This window comes from Lipotes vexillifer, unplaced genomic scaffold (genome assembly GCF_000442215.2).
Source record: "Lipotes vexillifer unplaced genomic scaffold, Lipotes_vexillifer_v1.1 scaffold324, whole genome shotgun sequence".
NCBI classification, from domain to species: Eukaryota; Metazoa; Chordata; class Mammalia; order Artiodactyla; family Lipotidae; genus Lipotes; species Lipotes vexillifer.
Genome location: NW_006791816.1, coordinates 436,954 through 464,475, shown reverse-complemented (window position 1 = coordinate 464,475; position 27,522 = coordinate 436,954). Strand labels below are relative to the sequence as shown.

Below are 27,522 nucleotides of genomic sequence, written 5' to 3'. Positions count from 1 at the left end.
AGCAAACCTACCACTGGCACAAATGCAGGGAGCCAATTTTTTTAAAACTAGTGTTTAGGGGCTTCCCTGGAGGCACAGTGGTTAAGACTCCACCTGCCAATGCAGGGGACACGGGTTCAAGCCCTGGCCCAGGAAGATCCCACATGCCGTGGAGCAACTAAGCCCATGCGCCTCAACTACTGAGCCTGCACTCTGGAGTCCGCAAGCCGCAACTACTGAGCCCGTGCACCCAGAGCCCGTGCTCTGCGAGCCCGTTCTCCGCAACAAGAGAAGCCACCACAATGAGAAGCCCGTGCCCCGCAACAAAGAATAGCCCCGGCTAACCGCAACCAGAGGAAGCCCGCGCACAGCAACAAAGACCCAGCGCAGCCAAAAATAAAACAATTAAAAATAAATAAATTTGTTTAAAAAAAAAAACTAGTGTTGAAATCATCTGTGTAGGTAGCTCAATCCATACACATTCCACTCTTTCAATTATAAGTCTCCAAAAGAAAAGCCAGCACTCCTAAGTGCAGGAAATCACATTTTACTTCCTTGCAGCTGCTGCACAGCTGAGGAAAATGCAAAAAACAAAGAGGAAATGTGCCTGGAGAGCTTATTAACAAAGAGTGGAAATCCCCTTCCTCCAGATCTCCCAATTAGCACTGCTGAGGATGTATAAGCTCTCAGGTTCAAATTTCCCTTCATGGAAGGCCTAACCACCCAGAATCAATCGGAAGCTGCTGTCTGCACTAATGGCTGGGGTAGATGCACACTGGAGCATTCCAGATTGCCACTTTAGCTATAGTTTTCACTACATAATGGAATAACATGTATAGGATTTTTTTAAACTCCAGAACAAATATTAATAGCCCTTTTGCAAAGCAAAAACAAAATCTCTCTCCAGCTCTGATCTAAATTTCATCTCTCACACATTTCATAAATGGAAACAGAAATATGTTACCATGTGCAAATGACATGACAATTTTCAGTCTTTTTAAAATATTACTTGACTAAAGAAATGGACTTTCACTTTCTATGGTTACATTTCTAAACTACTTTCATCTTTTATAATGAGTATGGGGAAAAAAATCACAGGAAGATGTTGCCTCTGCATGAAATTCACTAAGGATGCATTATTTTATAATCTCCCTCTTCATAACTTCTATTCTGAAAGCATATAAGCATTTATTTAACATGTCAGTTTTTTTTTAAAGATTTTTACAATGGAAATTTCAAAATATACAAAAGTAGACAGAATAATATAATAATAAATCTCGATGAATCCATAAACTAACTTCATCAACTCATGGCCCATCTTGTTTCATATGTAACCCCACCTACTCCATCCTCCATTTCCCAGTTATTTTTGAAGCATATCTCACCCATCACATCATTTCATCCATAAATATTTCAGTGTGTAGCTCTCAAATATTTATGGTTTGGGGTTTTTTTTTTTGGCCACACCACACGGCTTGTGGGATCTTAGTTCCCCAGCCAGGGATTGAACCCTGGACCTCGGCAGTGAAAGAGCCAAGTCCTAACCACTGGACTGCCAGGGAATTCCCTGAAATACAGAGTTTTAAAACACAACTCGGGATTTCCCTGGTGGCACAGTGGTTAAGAATCTACCTGCCAATGCAGGTGACTTGGGTTCGATCCCTGGTCCGGGAAGATCCCACATGCCGTGGAACAACCAAGCCCGTGAGCCACAACTACTGAGCCTGCGATCTAGAGCTCATGAGCCATAACTACTGAGCCCGCACGCCACAACTACTGAAGCCTGTGCATTCTAGGGCCCACGTGCCACAACTTCTGAGCCCGAGTGTTGCAACTACTGAAGCCCGTGCGCCTAGAGCCTGTGCTCCACAACAAGAGAAGCCACTGCAATGAGAAGCCCACCCCACGCACTGCAACGAAGAGTAGCCCCCACTCACCACAACTAGAGAAAACCCGCGTGCAGCAACGAAGACCCAACACGGCCAAAAAAAAGCCCCACAACTCACTGGCATTATTACACCTAAAAAAACCCAACAATTTCTCTTCTTTTTTTTTAAATTTATTTTTGGTTGTGCCAGGTCTTAGATGCAGCAGGCGGGCTCCTTAGTTGCAGACAGCAGGCTCCTTAGTTGCGACATGAGAACTCTTAGTTGTAGCATGCATGTGGGGTCTAGTTCCTAACCAGGGATTGAACCCATGTCCCCTGCATTGGAAGGCAGATCCTTAACCACTGCGCCACCAGGGAAGTCCCAACAATTATTTCTTAACATCTCCAACAACTGATGTTCAGATTTCTTTGACTGTTCAGGTGAGGAATTAATGGCCCAATACAGTCCATACACTGCAAATGATTGATGAATCATAAATTGCTTTTGATCTATAGGTCTTTTCCCTCTCCCTCTCCCTCTCTCTGGCTCTCTCTCTCTGCTTGCTATTGATTTATTGGGAAAAACTAGGTTGTTTATCTTATAGTTTCCTAGCTTGGATTTGATGATTGTATCTTTGAGGTATAATACTGGATATGTCCCATATATTTCCTGTAAATTAGTTGGCTTCAGATGGTGATCAGATTCAAGTTTGATATTTTCATGTACCAAGTTCTTAACTCTTCTATTTCCTATTTCTTGAAACCCTGAGGGAGAAGAACCACTTGCTAAGCTTCAACCTATAGCTAACAAGTAGTGCTGGATAATAAGGAGGTATCATGGGCTCTGCTTGAGACCTACCAACTTATACTCTGTAATGACCTATATGGGAATAGAATCCAAAAAGAGTGGATATACGTATATGTATCACTGATTCACTTTGCTGTACAGCAGAAACTAACACAACATTGTAAATCAACTATACTCCAATAAAAATTAATTTAAAAAAAGATATTAAGGAAAGGCAGTGAGGCAGTCTAAACAGCTTCATACTATCAAAATGTCAGCAATGATTTGATGTCCCTTTCCTCCTTTCCAGACTCACACTGTGCTAGATACAGATTCCGCACTTTAAGTCACCTAAATCACAGCCTCCTCTTCTACCCTGCACTGTCTTCAGGGCTCTGCCCTCATCTCTGCCCCCATTAGGAAAAGATGACCTTATCTGACTTTTCTTAACACATAACTAGGTTGCCTGGCAACAGTCAGAACAAGAGTCATGAAGCAACTTTCCCATGGTTACTATAAAGATGATGTTAAATGAGTTAATAGTTGTAAGGTACTTATAGTAGTGGCTAGCATATAATAAGCCTTATATAAATGTTTGCTTTAGGAAAAAAAGCATTAAAACAAATTAAGCAGAATTAATATTTGAAAAGATCTCTTAGACTTCTTCAAGAATACAAGTATACTCCCTTCTACCTTGTACTTTGGAGGAATAATGTGTTTTACATACAAGTAAACATTCCAGATAACTAAGGCATGTTCCTTTAGACATCTAATTTTATTTCATTTTAATCTTTTAAGTGAAGATAATCCAAAATGGAAACTGTTGTTAGAAATGCATTGCATACTTTATCAAATGAAGAACACTAAACAATATCTTACTAAATTTCTTAGGGACCCAGTACTTCATTATGAACACAGGGAAGTTTAATAGGGAACAGAACTCAGATTTTGGAGACAGACAGACTTGGGTTCTAATCTTAGCTCTGCTACTAACCAATTTGGCTCGACAAAGCCACTTAACCTCTCTGAGGCCTAGCAAAAAACAGATTCTGCCTTCCTTGTAGGATTAACAAAAGGATCAGAAATAACAAAGACCCTAGCACACTGCCTGACACATAGCAAGCATTTAATAAGTGGCAACTATTATTCATTAATTAAACAAATTGAGCATTTTATGCCAAGCACTGTTCTAAATTATAGGAATACTGCAGGGAACAAAAATTCCCACTCTCATGGAGCTTCTATTCTAATATGGAGAAAAGATAATAAAAGCATATAAAATATACAGTATGCCAGATGGTGGTAAGTGCTATGGAGAAAAATAAATCAGGGACAGAAAACGGAGAGAGCTTGGGTGAGGGTATACATGCACTTTTAAATAGGGTGGTCAGGAAGAACCATTCTAAGAAGGCAATATTTAAGAAAAGAACTGAAGCAGGTAGGCAAATAATCACACAGATATCTGGAGGAAAGGAAATAGCTAGTGCAAAGATCCTGAGGCATGAGCATATCTGGTAGGACCAAGAAACACCAAGGAGTCCGGTATGGCTGAATGCAGTACGATCCAAGAGGCTAACAGAGGTAGGATTGTGAAGGGCCTTACAGGTCACTGTAAAGATTCTGTGTTTCAGCCTGAGCTGGAAAGCTACTGGAGAGTTTTAAGCAAGGGAGTGACGTGATCTGACATGCACTGAAAAGGATCACTCTGGATGATAACAGGGTGCTGGGAAACAGGGAGAACAGTTAGGAGGCTACTGAAATTGTCTTGTCTAGAAATTATGGTGCCTTGGATCACAAAGTGGTAGTAGTAAAGGTGATGAGAAGTGTTCAGATATATCCTGAAGTAAATCAACAGGATTTTCTGGTAGGTTGGTGGTGGGGTATGAAGGAAAGAGGGGAGTCAAGGTTGACTGCCATTTTTGATATCTGAATAACCAGAAGAAGACAGTTCTCAGTAAGAAAGAATGCAAGAGGGGCATCTGTATAAAGATCAGGAGTCTGGTGCTGTAGAGAATGGAGGAGGCCTTTGTCATTATTCTCAACATCTCAGCAGCTGCTCTTTCACATTAGTAGTTTTCTCTTCCCTCAGAAGTAAGCTGTCAGCCTTCAGGACCCATGTGCTATCGTTTCTAATCTTCTGTCTTATTTATACTATTCTATTCTCTAGGAAGAACAAATGAAAAGGCAATAAAAATTGATACCTTTAGTCAACAGTGAAAGAAAACTGAATCAGAAATCTGAGGAAGCATTTTCTAAGCAAAAAATCACTTACAAAATGGTTACTTAGAACTCAAAATACTTTTTCCCATAAATACAGATTTATTAAAAAATGACTTGGTTTCCGTGCCAAACTATATCATGGGGCTACAATATAACAATAATAGTAGTAGCCTTGGCCTTTCCTGGTGGCGCAGTGGTTAAGAATCCACCTGCCAATGCAGGTGACATGGGTTCGATCCCTGCTCCAGGAAGATCCCACATGCCGCGGAGCAGCTAAGCCTATGCGCCACAACTACCGAGCCTGAGCTCTAGAGCCCGCGAGCCACAACTACTGAGTCAACATGCTGCAACTACTGAAGCCTGTGTGCCTAGAGCCCGAGCTCCAAAACAAGAGAAGCCACTGCAACGAGAAGCCCGCACACCACAACGAAGAGAAGCCCCCGCTCACCACAACTAGAGAAAGCCTACGCGCAGCAGTGAAGACCCAACGCAGCCAAAAATAAATAAATAAATTTATTTTTAAAAATAATAGGGCTTCCCTGGTGGCGCAGTGGTTGCGAATCTGCCTGCCAATGCAGGGGACACGGGTTCGTGCCCAGGTCCGGGAAGATCCCACATGCCGCGGAGCGGCTAAGCCCGTGAGCCATGGCCGCTGAGCCAGTGCGTCCGGAGCCTGTGCTCCACAACGGGAGAGGCCACAGCAGTGAGAGGCCCGCGTACCACACAAAAAAAGAAAAAAATAATAATAATAGTAGTAGCCTGGATCTGAGGGAGAAAAGACCACAGGGTGTAAAAAAGATCAGGCTTTCTTGCCCTTGGCCTAAGAAAAAAATGTTTCTCCTCGCACACTCCTCCCCCGTTCAAACTTCCTCAACTAAAGGTGCTTCTGTCCCTCTGCCTCCAGAACTGTAATCTACATGAGACCTCCCACTTGAGCATCCTCCCCAGAGCTGCTCCCCCGTAAAGTTCTCCATGTCTAAAAATCACCCACCCAAATCTAAAACAGCAGCAACCAACCACACCCACACACAATTCTTCTTCCCTTGTAAAACAGAACTCATACAGCTATCAGAAGGAAATGCACTGCTTCAAGGTAATTCTCATAAAAATGATTGGTTCCCAAGTGGTAGAATTTCAGCAAGTGCTATCTTAGAGCAAATGAAGGACGAAGAAATGGAAATGTTTGATGTTAAGAAGGCCACTGCAAGGAGTCAGCCTGCTTCTCTTTTCACATTTTTACCCTTCCTGGGCTTCTGAAATCACTGATTTTTCTAGAAGTTTCACATTTTTGGCCACAATTCTTGCACCAATACACCTGGATGATCCAGAGATCACATGCCTGTTTTCTGATTTTTAATTGTGGAGCTGAAGAAGAGGAAGTGGGGAAGAGCATTAGTGATTAATTATGTACTGGGTAAAATGTTCGCAAGATGAGGACCATTTATCCATTAATGGGCTTTTTACAAACAGACTTCAAAACACATGGCTTTAAAACTATACTTTGCAAATCGTTAAATTTTTCAGTTTTTTTTTAACTACCAAATCCCCGAAGTTTGCCATTTACCACTCAAACATTTTTTTTTTTTAATCTGGGGGAAAACCTCATATGCATCTTAGAGATAACCAAGTCTTCAAACCCACAGAAGAAGAGAGTGGAAGGTTCTGAAGATTGTGATGAAGAGCTCAGCTGGTTCACAGCTTTCATAGTTTGCAGCTGTCACTCTCAAATAAAAAAAAACAAAAAACAAAAAACCTACATTAGATCAGTTTTTATACTGACATTTCATTTGGGTCACATGTGCTGTCTTAAATCTGTAGTTAAGAGAAACACCAGAAGGCCTCCCTTTTGTCAATTAACTGAAGAGATATTATCAAGCAGAACAAATGGTTTGATTTAAACTTAACCCTAAAAACTCAATTAAATGTACTACAGGCAATTTGCCTTCCTCCAATTTCTTTTCTAGAAAACAGAATCCCAAGTCATTAAAGTTTTATTTAAGAAGTTCTAAATCACAGGATTATGGGGGACCGCTATCATGATTAAAGTTTCATTAAAATTTACCCAAAAAAGGAGCTCCACTAAAAGTTCAAAATGAGAGGACCATGGTGGGCTACTATTTCTTTCTTTTCAGCTGTCTATTTCAAAGGAAAAATTTTTATAATTAATAAATATTATTTTTATTTTCTATTTTGCAAAGTGAAAGAAGATGATGAAATAAGAATAAGAACTAAAAGAGGATAAAAGAAACTAAATACAAGATATGCTGAGTAGTAAGATTGCTTTCTTTGTTTTGTTTTTGTTTTAACTTCCTTTGTTAATATGTTTGTAAAATAAAATTGAGGAAAATAAATTTTACTTAAACTTTTCAAATAGAAAGAAAAAGGAAACTACATCTAAAGCAGAGTATTTCTAGAGCAGTGGTTCTTCAACTCTGGTGTGAGGACCCCTGGGCATCTTTAAGACCTTTTCAAGGGATCTATAAGGTTAAAAACTATTCTTATAATAATACTAAGATATTATCTGCCTTTTTCATGCTCATTTGCTCACAAGTGTGCAGTGGAGATTTGGTATAATATCAGAGAAGAATAACAACAATTATCTGGAAATGCCAATAAAATACTTTCACCCTTTTAGACTACCTATCTCTATGAGCCTCTATTTTCTTCATATGCTTCCACCAAAATAACAAACCACAACAGACTGAATACAGAAGCCGATATAAAAATTCAGCTGTCTTCTATCGGGCCAGATAATTAAAAAGATTTACAAATATGTAAGACAATGCCTCTCTTCTCACATACTGCTTTTGTTTAGATGACAGAATTATTATTGAGAAAAGATATTACTTATGTTCACACATAATCACTTTTATATTATTTTAAATTAAAAATATTTTTAAGGCTTCCATGGGGGCACAGTGGTTAAGAATCCACCTGCCAATGCAGGGGACACGGGTTCAAGCCCTGATCTGGGAGGATCCCACATGCCGCGGAGCAATTAAGCTTGTGCGCCACAACTACTGAGCCTGTGCTCAGAGCCCGCGATCACTTTTATATTATTTTAAATTAAAAATATTTTTAAGGCTTCCATGGGGGCACAGTGGTTAAGAATCCACCTGCCAATGCAGGGGACACGGGTTCAAGCCCTGATCTGGGAGGATCCCACATGCCGCGGAGCAATTAAGCTTGTGCGCCACAACTACTGAGCCTGTGCTCTAGAGCCCGCGAGCCACAACTACTGAGCCCATGCACCACAACTACTGAAGCCCGTGTGCCTGGAGCCCATGCTCTGCAGCAGGAGGAGCCACCACAATGAGAAGCCCGCGCACCACAACGAAGAGTAGCCCCCACTCACGGCAACTAGAGAAAGCCAGCACGCAGCAACAAAGACCCAACGCAACCAAAAATAAATAAATTAATTAATTAATTAAAATATATATAGTTTTTCAAGTTTCTCAGTTTTAATTTCTAATCCAGTAATTATCAAACGGTACAATCCCACATGAACAAAAGCTCTCAGGAGTCCTTAATTTTAAGAATGTAAAAGGGTCTTAGGACCAAAAGGTTTGAGAATTGCTGTTCTAAAGGATTTCCTACTCTATAAGAAAAATATCACTCTACAAAGGAGTATTTCTTAAGAGATACAAAGAAAGTTGCTTAAAAATGAATTTACAATTTATAGGACAAATGATTAAGCTCAGATTTGCTTTACAATTATCTGAGTGGCAAGGGAGGAACGGTGGGAGTATAAATGAAATAAGAGAGGCCATGAGTTAATAATCATTGAGCTAGGATTTTGTTATTCTAGTCTACTTTTGCATATGTTTCAAATTTTCCCAAACAAGAAGATTAAATAAAGACAAATTCATACCTGAACAGCTGAATATGAAAAATAAAAAGGCTGTAATTTAATGTTACTGTTAGAATGAAGGAAAATGAAAGGAAAAAAATCTTACTGATATTAAACTAACACTGTCCACATAGCTCCAAATTCACCTTTTTTATCTTCATTGATGTCAATGAGTTTCATGTAGTTGAATCAGTAGTACACAGATATTATTTGGAGTTCTGCTTCACTCACTTAAAATTTACATATACAGCTCCCCTCTTTATCTACTATAACTAACTTGACAAACAAAAATTACAGAGATATCTTTCAGTTTAAGAAAGATAAAGAAGCTCATCAAATCCTTTAACCTAACTGACCTGGCTACAACCTAGAATAATCTTTTACATGTTACACTATTGCCATCTGCTGGTTGTGATGTCTAAGCACAGTAAATTAAGGTTTTAAAACAGAAAAACTAACAATTTACCTATGACTACGATTTTCACCCAAAATTATCCTGTAGAAAAGAAGCTGTCATACACACATTAGGGTTCTTCAAAATCTCACATTAGAAGCAGTGGTTCTGACCCCACTGCACTTTAAAATCATCTGGGAGTTTTTTTTGTTTGTTTTTTTTTTTGCAGTACGCGGGCCTCTCACTGCTGTGGCCTCTCCTGTTGCGGAGCACAGGCTCCGGACGCGCAGGCTCAGCGGCCATGGCCCACGGGGCCAGCCGCTCCGCGACATGTGGGATCCTCCCGGACCGGGGCATGAACCCGCGTCCCCCACATCGGCAGGCGGACTCTCAACCACCGCGCCACCAGGGAAGCCCCATCTGGGAGTTTTTGAAAGCCCTGATGCCTGGGCCCCAAACCAGAGCAATTAAATCAGAATCTCTATTTTGTGAAAATGAAAGGCAAGCCAGACTGAGACAAAATATTTGCAAAAGATATATCTGACACAGGACTTGTACCTAGAGTCACTCTTACAGCTCAATAATAAGAAAACAACCAAATTTTTTAAATGGGCGAAAGATCTAAACACCACCTCACCAAAGAAGATATATGGACAGCAATTCAGTACATGAAAAGATGCTCAACATTGTTAGTTATTAGGAAAATGTACATTAAGACCACAATGAGATACCACTTCACATCCATTAGAATGGCTATAAGTGAAGAGACTGACCTTAATGTTAAGTGCCGGCCAGGATGTGGAGCAACTATAACCCCCTCACACTGCTGGTAGAAATGTAAAATGGGACAACCACTTTGGAAAACAGTTTGGCAGCTTCGTAAAAAGCCACACTCATACCTACCATAAGACCCGGCCATTCCGCTCCTAGATGTGTACCCAACAGGAAGAAAAGTTGTAGTGGGTTAAATAGTGTCCCCTCTAAAATTCATGTCTACTTGGAATGTGACCTTATCCAAAAGGGGATCTTCACAAATGTTATTAGTTAAGATGAGATCATACTGGGATAGAGTGGGCCCTAAATCAAATGGCTGATGTCCTTATAAGAAGAGATGACACATAGGGAAGAGAAGGAGGAGTGGAGTGATGCAGTTAAAAGCCAAGAAACACCAAGCACTGCCAGAAGCTGGGAGTTTCTGAAGCTAGGAAAAGGGAAGAATCTCCCCAGAGTCATCAGAAGGAGACCGGTCCTGCCAACATGCTGATTTCAGACTTCTAGCCTCCAGAACTGTGAGAGAATAAATGTTATTTTAAGCCACCCAGGCTGAAGTACTTTGTTACAGCAGCCCTAGGAAACAAATACAAAATCACGAAGTACAGGGCTTCCCTGGTGGCGCAGTGGTTGAGAGTCCGCCTGCTGATGCAGGGGACACGAGTTCGTGCCCCGGTCCAGGAAGATCCCACATGCCGCGGAGTGGCTGGGCCCGTGAGCCATGGCCGCTGAGCCTGCGTGTCCGGAGCCTGTGCTCCACAACGGGAGAGGCCATAACAGTGAGAGGCCCGTGTACTGCAAAAAAAAAAAAAAAAAAGTACAAAGACTTGTACAAAATGTTATTAGCTTTATTTGTAATAGCCCCAAACTGGAAATAACCCAAACATCCATTAATGGGTGAATGAATTTACAACTGTGATATAGCGACACAAGGGAATACTACTCAGCAATAAAAATGAATGAGACACAAAACATAAGTAAGTTCTCAAAATAATTATGAATTAAAGAAGTCAGACAAAAAAACACTATATATTATATGATTCCCATGGTGTTTATCTGAGGTGGCAGGAGTGAGTGGTATGTGGGTACAAGAGGGAGTCATTATAAAGTGGCTGGAAACTTTTGACATTGATAGATATATTCATTATCTTGACAGCACTGACAGTCCCACAGGTGTATACACGTGTCAAAACACATCAATTTGAGGGGAAGATGGCAGAGAAAATTACACCAGGAATCAATCTCCCTAGACACACTAGACAACAGTGCACTGACAGAATCTGTCTGATCTTGTAACAATTTGTAACTCTGAAGTCTGTTGAAGGCTTGCAACTTCCAGGGGAAGCCTTAAATGATGAACAGTGGTTAATTTAATCAGTTTTAGCTCTTAGAACAGCAATAGCTACCCACCTCTCATCCCAAGCCACATGGCAGGCAGCTGTACACATGTTCCTGAAGCAGTCTGCTCACAGCTTATAGGAGCCAGGGTGGTCAAAAAGGACCCTGTCCTCCAAATATTGGGGATTTGTGCTCTGACTGCAGACCACTGCTTCTGATCACAGAGATGCAGACAAAAAGGTATAATCACCAAGAAAAAGAAAATTTGAATATACCTATAACTAGTAAGGAGAGGGAATCGGTAATTTAAAAATCTCCCAACAAAAAGAAGTCCTGGACCTGATGGTTCACAGGTGAATTCTACTAAACGTTTAAAGAAGAACAAATACCAATCCTTCTTAAACTTTTCCAAAAAATTAAAGAGGAGGGAACACTTCTCAACTCATTCTTCAAGGCCAGCGTTAACTTGATACTAAAGTGTCTTTAAACTACAAGAACGGAAAACTATAAATACTGATGTAAAAATCTTCAACGAAATACTAGCAAGCAAAATTCAGCAGCATATTAAAAGGACTATTCACCATGACCAAGTGCACTTTATTCCTGGAATGCAAGGATGTTCAATATATGAAAATTGATCAATATAATAGACCACATAAACAGAACAAAGGAAAACAACACATGATCATCTCAAATAATGTAGAAAAAGCATTTAACAATATTTGACACTCTCTCATTAAAAAAGCAAACAGAAAAACAAAAAATACTTGACAAACTAGGAATAGAAGGAAACTAACTCAACATAAAAGCCATATATAAAAACCGACAGTCAAAATCATACTCAATGGTGAAAGACTGAAAGCTTTTCCTCAGGACTAGATCAGGACCAAGGCAAGGATGCCCCCTTATACCACTTCTACTTAACACAGTACTGGAAGTTCTAGCCAGAGCAGTTAAGCAAGGGAAAAAAAAATAATAACAAAAGGCATCCAAATTGGAAAAGAAGTAAAACTGTCCTTGTTTGCAGATGATATGATCTTATATAGAGAAAACCATAAAAGTACACACACACACACACACACACACACAAACTGTCAGAAGTAATAAATCAATTTAGCAAAGTAGCAGGAAATAAAGTCAACACACAAAAATCAGTTGCATTTCTACAGACTAATAATGAACAATCTGAAAAGAAAATTACAGAAGCAATTCTATTTATAATAGCATCAAAAAGAATACCTAGGAATAAACTTAACCAAGGAGGTGAAAAACCTGTACAGTGAAAACTACAAAACACTGCTGAAAGTAAATAAATGGTAATAAATCCCATGTTCATGAATCAGAAGACTCAATACTGTTAAAATGTCAACATTGGGCTTCCCTGGTGGCGCAGTGCTTGAGAGTCCGCCTGCCGATGCAGGAGACGTGGGTTCGTGCCCCGTTTCGGGAAGATCCCACATGCCGCAGAGCGGCTGGGCCCGTGAGCCATGGCCACTGAGCCCGCGCGTCCGGAGCCTGTGCTCCGCAAATGGGAGAGGCCACAACAGTGAGAGGCCCGCATAACGCAAGAAAAAAAAAAAAAAAAAAATGTCAACATTACCCAAAGCAATCTACAGAATCAATTCAATCTCTATCAAAATCCCAATGACTTTTTTTGTGTGTGTGTGGCAGAAATAGAAAAACCCATCGCAAAATTCAAATGGAATCTCAAGGGACCCTGAATAGCCAAAACAATCTTGGAAAATCAAAACAAAACTGGAGGAGCCATGCTTAATGAGTTCAAAACTTACTATCAAGCTACAGTAATTAAAACAGTGTGGTATTGGCATAAAAATAGACATACAGACCAATGGAACAGAAATAAATCCAGACCCTCTCATATATGTTAAAAATGACTTTTAACAAGAGTGCCAAGACCATTCAGTTGGGAAAGGGCAGTCTTTTCAACAAATGGTGCTGAGAAAACTGGATATCTACTCACAAAAAAATGAAGTTTGACCCTTACCTAATACCATATACAAAAATTAACTCAAAATGGAGCCAGGACCTAAATGTAAGATCTAAAACAATTAAACTCTTAGAGACAAAAACTGAACAAAAGCTTCAGAACATTGGATTTGGCAATGATTTTCTTAGATATGATGCCAAAGGCATAGGAAACAAAAGAAAAAATAAACAAATTGGACTTCATGATAATTTAAAACATTTTGTGCATCAAAAGACACTATTAACAGAATAAAAAGGCAACCCACAGCATGAGAGAAAATATTTGCAAATCATATATAGGGAAAAACATCGAAATATAGAGAAAACTCAACAACAAAAACCTAAAACTCAACAAAAACCCCAAGCCCCATTCAGAAATGGACAAAGGACTTGAATGGACATTTCTCCAAAGAAGACAGCCAAATGGCCAATAAGCACACGAAAGGATGCTCAACATCACTAATCATTAGAGAAATGCAAATCAAAACTACAATGAGACACCACCTCACACCCATTAGGATAGCTACTACCAAAAAGAAATGGAAAACAACTAGTGTTAGCAAGGATGTGGAGAAATTGGAACCCTTGCCCACTATTGGTGTGAATGTAAAATAATACAGCGACTGTGGAACACAGTATGGAGGTTCCTCAGAATATTAAAAATAGATGTAGCATATGACTCAGCAATTCCACTTGTCAGTATATATCCAAAAGAATTGCAAGCAGGGTCTCAAAGACCCATGTTCATAACAGCATTATTCACAATAGCTAAAATGTGGAAGCAACCCAAGCGTCCACCAATGGAAGAATGGATACACAAAATGTGGTATAAGCATACTATGGAATATTATCCAGTCTTAAAAAGGAAGGGAATTCTGTAATACGCTACAACATGGATGACCCTGGAGGACCTTATGCTAAATGAAATAAGTCAGTCAAAAAGACAAATACTGTATGATTCCACTTACATGAGGCACTTGTAGTCAAAACCATGACAGAAAGTACAATGGTGGTTGCCAGAGGATGGGAGGAGGGGAGAATGAGGAGTTATTGTTTAATAGAGTTTCAGTTTTACAAGATGAAAAGAGTTATGGGGATGGATGGTGGTGACGGCTGCACAATAATGTGAATGTATTTAATACCAATGAACTGTACACTTAAAACCAAAATCTCTAGGGGGTGGGGTCTGAGCATCAGTAATTTTTAAACATCCCCTGAACTATTATAACAAGCAGCTGAGGCTGAGAACCATTTCATTAAAGGGTGCCATCTCATTTATTTTGTTTTGAACAGAAGCGTACTACTTGGTAAAAACATATAAGCCTGAAACAATTTTGATAATGCTCTTTTTAGATGCTTATGGAGGTGAGGTGAAATCATACATTTTTCTTAAGTAGACAAACTCAACATGGATTAGTACTTACTCCTTGGTTTATACCTCACATTCCCAAATTATAAACAAGCTTTAAAAAGTAATATTGAAAGAAGTTCCAGCTGTTTGTTCCCAGTACAAAATAACTCAAAATGCTGAACACAATATAGTTTTAATACATATTTGCAATGAATGGTGTTATAGACTGAACTGTGGCCTCCTCAGAATTTGTATGTTGAAGTCCTAACCCTTAGTACCTCTCAATGTGACTGTATTTGAAGATAAGGCCTTTAAAGAGGTGATTAAGGTAAAATGAGATTATAAGGATGGGCCCTAATCCAATCTGACTGGTGTTCTCATGTGAAAAAGAAATTTGGACACACAAAGAGACACCTGCAGATGCCTAAGCACAGGGGAAGTCTTTGTGAGGACAAACCAAGAGGGGGGCCATCTGCAAGTCAAGGAGAGAAAAAAAACCTCAGGAGAAACCAAACCTGCCTATACTTTGATTCTTGGAACTGTGCAAAAATAAATTTCTGTTGTTTAAACCACTCCATCTGTGGTATTTTGTTATGGCCGCCCTAGCAAATTAACACACATAGTAAGCAAAAAACAAAAAAACACAAGATGAAAAATTTGTGGGAAATGACACTCTGGAGCTGAACTTTACCCTGGGGCACATGTCACACCCTGAGAGTCCTACCCTGGATCTGGACAGGGCCCAGAATGGCTTGTCCTCTGAAATCTTAGTCTCAAATTTTTAGTCATCTGCTCTCTGACTTCAGCCTTCCAGTTTTCATTCCTTTATTGTCACTGTACCTTCTCCTTTACTCCACAGTGAGACTATGAGCCCCTGAGCCCTCCCAGACAAGTGCTCTCTGGCCTTATTTCCTTCCTTATCTAGTTTGGGCCCCATGTGTTAACTATTCTATCAGCTACCTTCCTCTGCTCCCTATTACGTTGCCACATCTAACCAACAAAACCCAAAATCTGAACCAATGCTACATTTTGTCTTCACTACTACTCTGGGTGAGCCATGCTCTGTTGGAAAAATATTAAACCACGTATTTACAGAGAGTGATGCCTACAACTTCAATGATTCAAGTCTCAGCACCCCACTCCCTGCCACAACCTTCTGCTTGAGTTAGCATCTCTGCCACTCCTCTCAAACACCATCCCAAGCCTTCTTCACTGTCTCTAGTCCTCCACTGATGCCCATCTCTCACCTTGCATCCTACTGAACATAGCATATGTCATTACCCTCAGCCTTCTTGCCTCCCATCTATGTATCTGTATCCACACCCATCTTCTTTCTTTTCTAGTCTCAGAGAGGTTTCTTTCATTTCTAACCTCCCCATCTGTGCTTTTTGGCAACCCATCCTACTTTTGAACCTTGCTCATCAGTAATACATTCTCTCTACTACTTGTCCTGCTTCTTCAACATTTTTATCTTTACTGACAACCCTTTCTTCATCTTATGAACATACACATCTCTCCCATCTCCCTAAACTGTCCCTTGACCTCTACCAAACTCTAGCCACCACTATCCCACTGCCTTCTTCCTCTTTTCATCTAAACTTCTCAAAAGCAGAGTTTAGCCTCAATGTGTGTTCACTCAGTTGTTATAACCTGGCTGGCTTTGGCCCTTGGTGTACTATTGACACTGCTCTTCCTAAGATCATCAATGACTCCTTTATTTATTTTATTTATTTTTGGCTATGTCACATCTTAGTTGCGGCACACAGGATCTTCCTTGAGGCATGAGGGATCTTCCGTTGCAGCGTGTGCGTGGGCTCCTCTCTATTTGTGGCATACAGGTTTTCTCTCTCTGGTTGTGGCGCGCAGGCTCCAGGACCGCATGGGTTCTGTAGTTGTGGCGTGCAAGTTCCAGAGCGTGTGGGATCTGTAGTTTGCGGCATGCAGGCTCTCTAGTTGAGGCATGCGAGCTCAGTTGCCCCACAGCATGTGGGCTATTAATTCCCTGATCAGGGATTGAATCTGCATCCCCTGCATTTTAAGGCAGATTCTTTACCACTGGACCACCAGGGAAGTCCCCTTACTTAGTTCTGAAGTGGTATCTGCTCATTCTCTCAAAGCATGCTATAGGACTGAGGGGAAAGGAGAGACCCTTTCCTAGTTCCCACTGCGCCTTCAAAGCTGCTACTTCTCCACCTCAACTGAGGCTTGTGCTGTTCATTTATACCAGGGGTCAGCAAATTGTTTTCTGTAAAGGGCCAGATGGTAAATAGTTTAGGTTTCACAGGCCCATGGTCTCTTTTGTACCTACCCAACTCTGCGGGGCAAAAGAAGCCACAGACAAGACAGGCATATATGTTTGGTTCAGTTCCAGACCACCACACTAAAGCAAATATCACAATAAAGCGAGTCATAAAAATTTTTTGGTTTCCCAGTGCATGTAAAAAGTTATGTTTGTGGAATCTAAAAAAATGGTACAAATGAACTTATTTACAAAACAGAAATAGAGTTACAGATGTAGAAAACAATCTTATGGTTACCAGGGGGGGAAGGAAGAGAGGGATAAATTGGGAGATTGGAATCGACATATATACACTACTATATATAAAATAGATAACTAATAAGGACCTACTATATAGCACAGCGAACTCTACTCAATACTCTGTAATGGGACTTCCCAGGCAGTCCAGTAGTTAAGACTCCATGCTCCACTGCAGGGGGCATGGGTTCGATCCCTGGTTGGGAAACAAAGATCCTGCATGCTGCGCAGTGTGATCAAAAAGAAAAAAACAAAACAAAACAAAAATCAATACTCTGTGATGACCTATATGGGAAAAGAATCTAAAAAAGAGTGGATATATGTATATCTATAACTGATTCACTTTGTTGTACAGCAAAAAGTAACACAACATTGTAGTATCAACTATACTCCAATAAAAATTGTTTTAAAAGTTATGTTTACATTATACTGTAGTCTATTAAGTGTGCAATAGCATTATATCTTTAAAAAATGTACATACCTTGGTTAAAAAATCCTAACCATCATCTAAGCCTGCAGTGAGTCATCATCTTTTTGCAATAGTGACATCGAAGACCACTGATTATGAATGACCATAACAAATACAATAATAATGAAAAAGTTTGAAATATTGCATGAATTACCAAAATGTGTCAGAGACACAAAGTGAGCAAATGCTGTTGGAAAAATGGCACCAATAGACTTGCTCGAAGCATTGCTGCCACAAACCTTCAATTTCTTAAAAAACGCAATAAAGCAAAGTGCAATAAAATGAGGTATGCCCGAATATAAATGAGTGACTGTAGCTGTGTTCCAATAAAACTTTATTTACAAAAACAATTGGTAGAGGGACTTCCCTGGTGGTCCAGCAGGTAAGACTCCATGCTCCCAATACAGGGGGCCTGGGTTCGATCCCTGGTCAGCGAACTAGATCCTGCATGCACACCGCAACTAAGAGCCCATATGCCACAACTAAGAAGTCTGCATGCTGCAACTAAAAGACCCGCATGTTGTAACAAAGATCCCACGTGCCGCAGCTAAGACCCGGCACAGCCAAAATAAATCAATCAATAAATATTTTTTTTTAAAAAGTGGAAGGGTGGACTTGGTCTGTGGGCCATAGTTTGCTGACTCCTCTTTGCTATCACCTTGTGTTGTCACAGGCATCTGTACGTTTATTAAGAATTTGGCACCGGACTCACAGACTTCATCACCAGCCCGGCAGTTGGTAAGCATTCCATAATGTGGTTGCAGTTATTATTTTTAAAAATTATCATATGGACACTCTAATTAGCTCTGTGGATGACCACCTAGCAATTTAGGCTCTCAGTTTCTTCATTTGCTTAACTCTCATACCCTGGATTTTGTCACCACTCCAGAGCCCTCCATCTCTCAAATCAAATCACTAATAGACACTAATCACTCTCACTCCCTTTATGCTTGCTCTCCAACCTCACTGAGATTCCAGTCCACTTTTATCTCCCTTGTCTCCTAATCTGTGAGCTCCTACTCATCTTTACTTCCTTCTACCAACCTTGATCTCATGGTCCGTTAATGAAGCCACCCTCTCACCTACACTCTCAACTCCTGTCTTCCCTTTTCCCTCAACGGTACCACCCCAGCAAAATCTCATCCCATCCCATCCAGCTGCCTTCTCTCTACCTAGATGGCCCAGGACTGCTGAAAATGGCTCACAGATCAATGCCCTTACAAGTGTAGTTGTTGGGACTTCAGCACCACCCAGCGATACTCTCCTCAGTTCTCCCACAAATAATTCAAACTTCCAAGGCTTAAATTGTCCTTAAGCTCTCTCAGACTATCAAACATTCTCTCACTTTCAAATGACCAATTTGAAAATTCTCCGGCTCTTCAGAGAAAAACTCTTTGCTGTACCTACACACTTAACTTATCCACTATTCTTAATTTGTTTCCTCTAGTCCCAAAAAGAGCGGGTTCTACTTCAATCTACCAGAAATGCTCTGGATCCATCTCTGCCCCTTCTGCTTCACCAATATTACCAAAGCTAAACCCTGAACCAATCCAGCCATAAGCCTTCTTTCACTGCCTGTTAACCATGGATATGGTTCTCATCCTGAGCTTCCCCATCTTCAAATTGGTGATATCCTTTCAAGATTGTTGAGTGCTGTGAGCGTAACAGGACTAGAAGTGCCTGACATAGGGTAATCATTCCATAAATGGTCGCAATGTTATTATGTTAAATCAATAGTTTAAAGGTGAAAGGCAGATGACAAAAAAATGGGATACAGAATTGGGGAGCTGCAGCGAGGAAAGGGGAGAACACCTGGAAAGAGAAAAGGAGACAATTTCCCTTGTCATAAAATGTCCCAATCCTTCTGTGAATATATTCAGTTGCTTTGTGAATTATGGTAATTAAATGTATGACTACTCTTTGCTATTCTCACCAGTCTGGAGCCTGAAACTTCTCCTGCAGTATAACATTCTCCGAGGGGAAGGTTTGCTCTGGGTTCTAAATCTTTGTCAGCAGAGAAAACTATCAAATCTTCCTTCTATTAGTCTAGAATTACAGTCAGAAGGAATCATTAAGAAGAAATTATGGCAATGTTTAGCCATTAAGAGTCTTAAACAAAAGTATTCAAGTAGTGATTCCACGACTGGGGCAGGAGTAATTCAAGGTGAAAACCTGGGACATCTTGTGCCAGAAAGCACAGAAATGCTCAAAAACTGATTGGGGGACGGGTTTGCTAGGAGGATGTCCAAGACACACAGGAGGTGGCTTGGCAGGGGTTCCCAGAGCCCAAATTTGGGACAATTTGAGCATCAAAAAGAATAATGACGGTAATGGAGTCTAACACAGTTCATCTTAAAAAAAAAAAAAAAAACTAGAAAATCATCACTTTGCACCATTCCGAAGGCAGAGCTCATCTCCGTCATGTGAAAAACACTGGGTGAAGAGTTAATGGGTGACAGGATATCTGCGTAGTCTTGAAGTATTACTCCACAGATTACTTAATTTTTAATTACAAAAATTACAAAGGGAAATTATAAAGGAAAAAAATGCACCTTTACAGTGGAGACATCTGGCAGTCACCCTCTTAATCAAGTGATGAAACTTAGCATCAGCAACAGAGAGCAACCTGATATTATGTGACTGCTGTGATGCAGTAAGAAGCACACAGCATTGCCTGTGTAACATAACCCAAAAGCTTTTACACTGAATTAATGAAGAGAAAGCCATCAGACAATTAGTCCACAGTCTTGCTACTCAAAAGTGGTTCAAAGACCAGAATCCCATCACCTGGGAGCTTGTTCGAAATACAGAATCTCAGACCCCACTGTGGACAAGTGAGTCATAATTTGCATTTTAAACAGATCCTCAAGTGACTCTGAGGTACAAAGTTTGAGAAGCCCTGAACAAGACAAACCACCCAGACTTTTCAAAAAAAATCAATGCCATAAAAACAAAAAAAGGCGGGGTTGCAGGGGGAGGCACTGCTCTGGATTTAGAGAGATATAACAACCAAAAGCAATGAGTGAATCTTGATTCAGTCCTGGGTCAGAAGAAAAAAGTTATAAAATACATTTTGGGGGAACAACTGGGAAATTTTGAATATGCAGTTTTTATTAAATGACACTGAATTAATGTGAAGGGTCTTAAATGTGATAATAGCATTTAATTACATAGAATGTTCTTATTCTTAGATACAGGGAGTTCCCTGGTGGTCCAGTGGTTAGGACTCCAGGCTTTCACTGCTGTGGCCCGGGTTCAATCCCTGGTCGGGGAACTGAGATCTCACAAGGTGAGCGGCACCGCCAAAAACAAACAAAAAAAGAAGATACATGCTGAGATATTTAAGGTAACATGTCTACCAACTCACTTTTAAATGGTTCATAAAAACACATATAGAGGACTTCCCTGGTGGCGCAGTGGTTCAGAGTCCGCCCGCCGATGCAGGGGACACGGGTTCGTGCCCCGGCCTAGGAAGATCCTACATGCCACGGAGCGGCTGGGCCCCTGAGCCAAGGCTGCTGAGCCTGCGCGTCCGGAGCCTGTGCTCCACAATGGGAGAGGCCACAACAGTGAGAGGCCCGCGTACCGCAAAAAAAAAAAACACAAATAGAGACAGAAAGCATATGTGGAATAATAACTGGTTACTCTGACAAAGAGTATGTAGGTGTCCATTGTGCTATTTTTTAACTTTTTCTTTAGGTTGAAAATTTTATTAAATAAAAGAATGTTCAATTAGCCCACAAAAGAAATGTAAAGTCTTTGGTAGCAAACAGCATGATTTACACAACCCTGAATCTATCTTAACGCCTGCTTCCAAAGATAAACATTAAGTGTTCAGCAGATATTGGATGAGAGAAAGGAAATTTGTTGAAATCATTTTAGCTGGCAGAAATTCCTAAGGCATTAAGAGCTGCTACAGCCAGTCAGCTGTCAAGTACATATAGAACTACGAATTGAATTTTCATTCAATGAGAGGCAGCAGAGTATAAAGGCAAAAGTTTTGGAGTCAGTCTGACCTTGATTTTATTAGTGGAGCGTCCTAGGATATATTTAACCTCCCGAAGTCTCAATCACTCTATCCGTAATACAGAAATAAAATAGTATCTTATAGGGTAGTGTAAGGGTTAAATAAGATATAAGATAATGAATATAAAGCTCTTAGGATCATTTAATAAATGTTAACTAAAATTTTATCAATAAAGTCAGCTAAAAGGTATTCCATAAAATGAAGATAATGTTTTCATGGGCCAGATTCTGACTTTATTCTGAGGATTAAAAGTCTTCCTAGTAGGGGCATTTTCTGATAATTTTAAGTCAACGTGAGAAGGCAGAACAATTTTCACTTCTCGTTTTTATTTGGTATCTTGAAGAAAAAGCACTCAGTGAGAGGATAGGCAGCCTTTCCCCAAGGATAACCTTTCCCCAAGGTAAAAGCATTTTACTTCAATTTAATCTTAGTAAACCCGCGTAAAGTACTGAAGATTAGCAAAATAAAGCTATTAAGAATGACTTCGAGAATCAAATTCGATAAAAAGAAGACTTGGAAATAATTCTGTCAAGTTACCTTAAACTCTCTTGACTAGAAAACTTGTGTGAAACCATAATGTTTTCATGGGAGTTTATTGAACAGTTTTCTGGAAGCACCTAGACAAAGAATAAGCATCTATCTTTTTGGCTTAAGTGCACTTGTGCGCAGATGAAATAGGATTGACTTCAATAGATGGATGACAGTCTAACCCAATTACTCTATGAAAGTCAAAAGCAATCTCTCCTAAAGGTTGGCAACTACGGCCAGTGTGCCAAATCCAGCCCACAACTTATTTTCATGAATAGTTTTACTGTATAATGTATTTTCTGTGGCTGTTTTCACTACAACAGCAGAGTAGAAAAGCTGCAACAGAGACGTTATGTCCCACAAAGTCTAAAATACTTATTATCTGGCCTTTTACAGAAAAAAATTGTTGACCCCTGCTCAAGACAAGCAACCCAGGAATCAACAAGACCTGTTCCAGACTCACCTGAGGTGTCGTCTTTTTGTACTGGTCACCTCCATCTATCACATCCCTCATTATTTTTTCCTTGAGAAAGTCATACTCTTCTGAACTCAGGTGAATAGACTCTACAGTTTTTCCACAGCCCAAACACTGACCACTGTAATTACAATTAAATGTGTTAAATAATGTCCTGGAAAAGAACTTTTTCTACAATGAATAATTCTAGGACATGAGGAAATTGGAAGGTAGTTTAAAAAAAGAACATTATAACCTTTGCGATCATCATACACATCTCACTTTTTGTAATCCAGATAATGTAACAAAATAGTGTGCCAGAAAACCCCAAAGAGTAGATGGCTGGCACCCAGACAAAGTTTTTAAAGTCATTCCTAAAACACAACTGGGTCCCAAATCTCTAGGGAAAAACATTTCTGAGGCATCACACCAGGCTCACATCACCTACTGAAAGAAACATTTCGAGCACTACAAATTCTCCAAATGCAAAACTGTGACTTTTTTCTTGGCTATCCTAACTAACTTAATTATCCTGTTTCTAAGGTATGCTTAAATTTTTTAAAAATAAGTAACAACAACCTACTACACCTGAATCGAACAAATTAAAAATAAAACGTTGGCCTTTACCTTTGCTGGACTGTGGTGAACTGTCCTTTCCATTGTTCTCCAGGAACACTACAAAAAAGATTGCAAAACCAAATCACCTACTGAACAGAAAGATATTCATTGTATTTAGAAAATCCGTAGGAAAGAGCTCTGAGAAGTTCAGGATACTTCCCTAGAATGGTTCAGTTAGAAGAGTGGTTGCTTACACTGTGATGGGGCTAAGTAACTTATGGTACTCTACTCTGGATCTCCTTCCCTTTGCTTCTCTCATCATCTGACCCTCATCTTTAACTCGAAATCTGTCTTCACAGGACCTGCCCAGAAAGCAGCCCAGACCTCTAAATCAAAACTCAACTCTAGGGACTTCCCTGGCGGTCCAGAGGTTAAGACTCTGCCCTCCCAATGCAGGGGGCACGGGTCGTGATCCCGCACGATGCACTGCCCAGACACACAAAAAAATTTTACTCTTTCTCCATAAAGCTGCCAGAGATTGTTCCTGGCCCAGAGTAATTTCTTCTCTTACACTATCATTTTATACACCACTCTGAGATAACTGTCTACTATTGTATTCCCAATTAGGTCGTGAATGCCATTATAATAGATCTTACATCACAGAACATGCACAGTGCTAAGCCTAAAATTGGAGGCATTCAAAACTACTTATTGGTTTATTTGCTCAATCAACTTATCCTTTCTTCTTTCCTTTTACAGATAATACCATCCATTCCTATTGATTCTACTGCCTTCCCTCCTTTCCCAGTTCTTAATTCAAGATCTCATCATCCCTCATTCAAACCTACAATTGCCTCCAAAGAGATCTCCCTGTTTCAAATCTTAATTCCTCTCTAATCTTATTTTCTCACTGTTTTGGCAGTTACTTTTTAAAAAGTACTCCAAGACCAGCACTCTTGATAACATTAAAATCCAAAATCCTTCCCATTCCAAGATTTTCACAACTTAGCTCCTCTGTGGATATTCAATAAATGTGTTAAGAAAGATAATTAAGCATGATTGCTACTTCAAAGCTCTGTAAAGATAATATATATAGAAAAGCAAGAGAAAAATAGAGACAAAACGAATGAACCTGTAGGAAAGAGCCTGAAGCCAATTAGTGGTAAAGAAATAAGGAAACAAAAGACTGAAGCAATAAATCAGCACACACACAGCCAGTAACATGAATAAAAGCACAGGGAAAGCAAAGGACAGCCTTGGAGAGAGCACTCAAATGATGGTGTGATCAAAAACAGGAAGGGTGAAGATTTTCTTCTTTAACACATATCAGGTTTGAGCAAGATTCCTCTCTCCCCTCTAACTATTCAAGCTGGTGAAATGCATAGATTAAACAGAATATATATGTGCACATCATACCAGTCACTAGGTTTCAGAAGAACTTCTGAAAATACTAATATGACCCAAAGACAGCTCCAGTTTTCTTGCTATGAACTCCAGCCACAAGTGCTATTTGAAAATATTCACATCATACTAGACACCTCAGAAAACAAAATAAATGATCCTTCTAAAAGGAAAAAATACATAAAAAGAAGTGTTCTATAATTTCCCTTTTATGTGATGAGTAGAGATTAGCACAACTTATTTACACTGCTACTTTTTAAAGAGAAAGAAAATTTTGTCTTAAAGGGGAAACAATCTTACTAAGAGACAGAAGATAGTATAATCTGACTAGAGTAATTCTCAGCAACTAATAAAAAAAAAGGAGGCTAGTTTTAGGTAACGGTATTAAAATAAAAATATACATACAAACAAAAATCAAAATTACCTTTCAAACCATGTTTTTATACTGTGTGCAAATGACTCCCCAGGATAGAGCTGATTATTTCTTAGATACAAAAGAATGTCTTGCAGTTTGTTTGAATACTGATCACCTTTCATGTCTTTTCCAAAATCAAAGAAGGCTTTTAATGTTTCCAACATAGGAACAGTATCATGACCTAACAACTCCTGATACAAATTCCAAGCTACATTTACATCTTGATGAAAGAGGGCTCCCTGGATACAGTCATTATAGTTCTTTTTTGAAGGAATCATGACTTTTTTGATGTCCTCTAACAGCAGCAAGGCCTCTCTCCATCTGTCTGTATGGATTAATCCCCGGATGAGAAGAGTGTACGCTCCAGATTCTAAACGCTTGTATCTGGCTTTCATGATTTCATAGACATCAATAATTTCTGATGTCTGCTTATGAAAAACGCAGAGACACAAATACTTGACCAGCAACTCATAGCCTACAATACCATTGTTTTTTGCAGCTACCCAGGCCAGCACAGATTTGGCCACATCGACAGAGCTATGGCATTTAACCATCTGTGAAATGATCCAATTTTCAAAGTTAGCCTTTTCTTTGAATTCTTCCTTCAGTTTATCCCACTCCTCTGAATTCAAAGGTTTTGTTGGGAGTTGAAAAATGTTCTTCACAGGTGGCAAGACGTGCTCTTTACTCGGAGGATTCATCTGTGATCTCTTCTTAGCTGCTCCAGCTGCGAACATGTGAGGAGAATCAGCAGAAACTTGCTTACTACTGCCCTCATCTTTTTTCCTGACATATCTGGCTTTGGCAATCAGCAGATTCATTGCTTTGGTATTTTGTGGAGACACCGTTTTAAGAGAAAACCACTTCTCTTGGTTCCTGATGCCATAACAGTCTTTGAGAAAGAGAGAGAGAGAAGAGCGACCTGGGCCTAGCCCAAGGTATGGGTTGCTCTTCCAAAGTTTAGGAAAGCTTCGAATACCAGTGAAATAGAAAGTCATTATGCAGTTAAATCAGCACCAGATTGTGAGATGTTCAAAAAGCCCCAACTTCTACAGCATAATTAAGGGATTTGGGGGTAGGGGGCGGAGATCGAAGCGCAACTTTCTAAAAGATGATTTTCAGCTTCTCACAGACAAATCAAATGCTCTTGGGGCTAGCAGCAACGAAGCTTGGTTGAGTTCTCTCCATTAAACAAGGATATGGGGACATCCAACCTTGGTCGCAAGTTCCAGGACGAGGGGACCGAGAAGGAATCTTCTGGTGCCTATTATATTCCAGTCCGTGAACCTGAGGAAAATGCACAAAGAAGACCGGCCAGTTGATTCACGTGGATCACAACTGTCCTTGAAAAGGGGCTGGATCCCACGGGAGCCAGGCTGCAGAAGGGGCGAAAAGTCGAAAGCCCCCTACCCCAGACCCACCGGCAGCCAGGACAGAGGCGAAAGCCCGAGTCTAGGGGCCCTGGCCGCCAAACTCGTCAAATAAGGAAATGGGGGTGGGGAAGGGGCAGAGAGCTGAGCCGAGCCAGCGATATAAGTAAGGAAGGGAGGTCCACGAGGGAACCACCTACTATGTACAGATCTATCACAAACGAGGTTCACTTGATTCAACCACTCACCGCAGCACTCACTTACCATACAACCATAAACGCGGCGGAAACTACCCCGCCCACAATGCACCGCGACGGCGCGGCCGCGGAGGCCTGGCTGAGCCAGAAGCCGGCCTTCCGCCCGGCCTGGCGGCAAGAAAAAGGCGACTCTGAATCTTCTACTGGCAGGAGGGGGCACAAGGCGCCTACTACATTCAAGGAGACTTTGGGGCTTCCAGATATGCGCCATGAACAATGAAAAGAAACTGTGAAATTAGAAAGCTCTTGCCTCGAACCGGAAGAGCCAAAGGACTTCCGGGATCACGTGGTGCCAAGTGCCAAAGGGCCAAGATGAAATAAAATTTGATGAAAGATGAAATAAGATGAAAATAAGATGAAAATAAATTTCAAGATGAAAATAAATTTACCTGTACTTGTGCTTTCTCCTCCCCTTCACTCCTTCTGCGTCTTTAAAATACGGCGTGGTGAAGATGGAAAGCTGCCTTAAGGAGGCTCCCTCTTCGTTTCTTTCACGTCTGCTCTCCCTGCTGTTAACGTGATCGCCGTATTCTCCGCGGTGGTTACGGTGATCGATTTGGCTGGGTTAGCCGACTTCCGCCCGCGTCCAAGATGGCGATTAAGCGGCCTTCATAACCTTTACGGGGCTGGGCAGTGTTGACGCCGGAGCTGGCAGGGGGTGGAGCGGTTAGTAAACAGCAAATGCGGGAACTGCTGGGCTGGCGTCAGCCATGGACTGGAAAGAAATTCTTCGCCGGCGGATAGCGACACCCAACACCGGTCCAAACAGTGAGTTTGGGAGGGGCCGCCCGCCGAGAGAGCCAGGCCCTAAACTCCGGGAGGTGGGGGGAGGATGGAAGGGGAGGAGCAGCACCTGGGAGCCGTGCCTTTCGCTTCGGTAAAACCTCTCCTGACAAAGGAGGCTGACTGGGATGTGGTTTAGGGATCCAGAGACTTGTTTTTTTTGTTTTGGGGTTTTTTTTTT

At 40.6% G+C, this 27,522-nt stretch overlaps 2 protein-coding genes across 5 annotated transcripts in view; one reads left to right on the top strand and one right to left on the bottom strand.

Moving 5' to 3' along the window:
* PRORP (protein only RNase P catalytic subunit) overlaps positions 1 to 26,594 on the bottom strand; it is a 134,053-nt gene extending 107,459 nt beyond the window's left edge. The window contains exons 1-4 of one of the 3 annotated variants that reach the window (XM_007464820.1): positions 26,509 to 26,594; positions 24,941 to 25,658; positions 23,185 to 23,232; positions 22,567 to 22,699 (exon numbers count right to left, since the gene is read on the bottom strand). In XM_007464820.1, coding sequence (XP_007464882.1) covers positions 22,567 to 22,699; positions 23,185 to 23,232; positions 24,941 to 25,632 — 873 coding nt within the window. In that variant the 5' untranslated portion in view covers positions 25,633 to 25,658; positions 26,509 to 26,594. Of the gene's footprint in view, positions 1 to 22,566; positions 22,700 to 23,184; positions 23,233 to 24,940; positions 25,933 to 26,508 lie in introns of those variants that run through there. The other 2 variants (XM_007464819.1, XM_007464821.1) reach the window with 2 other exon arrangements.
* A 384-nt stretch (positions 26,595 to 26,978) lies between these two features.
* PPP2R3C (protein phosphatase 2 regulatory subunit B''gamma) overlaps positions 26,979 to 27,522 on the top strand; it is a 26,997-nt gene continuing 26,453 nt past the window's right edge. The window contains exons 1-2 of one of the 2 annotated variants that reach the window (XM_007464818.1): positions 26,979 to 27,004; positions 27,128 to 27,326. In XM_007464818.1, coding sequence (XP_007464880.1) covers positions 27,269 to 27,326 — 58 coding nt within the window. In that variant the 5' untranslated portion in view covers positions 26,979 to 27,004; positions 27,128 to 27,268. Of the gene's footprint in view, positions 27,327 to 27,522 lie in introns of both variants that reach the window. The other variant, XM_007464817.1, reaches the window with a different exon arrangement.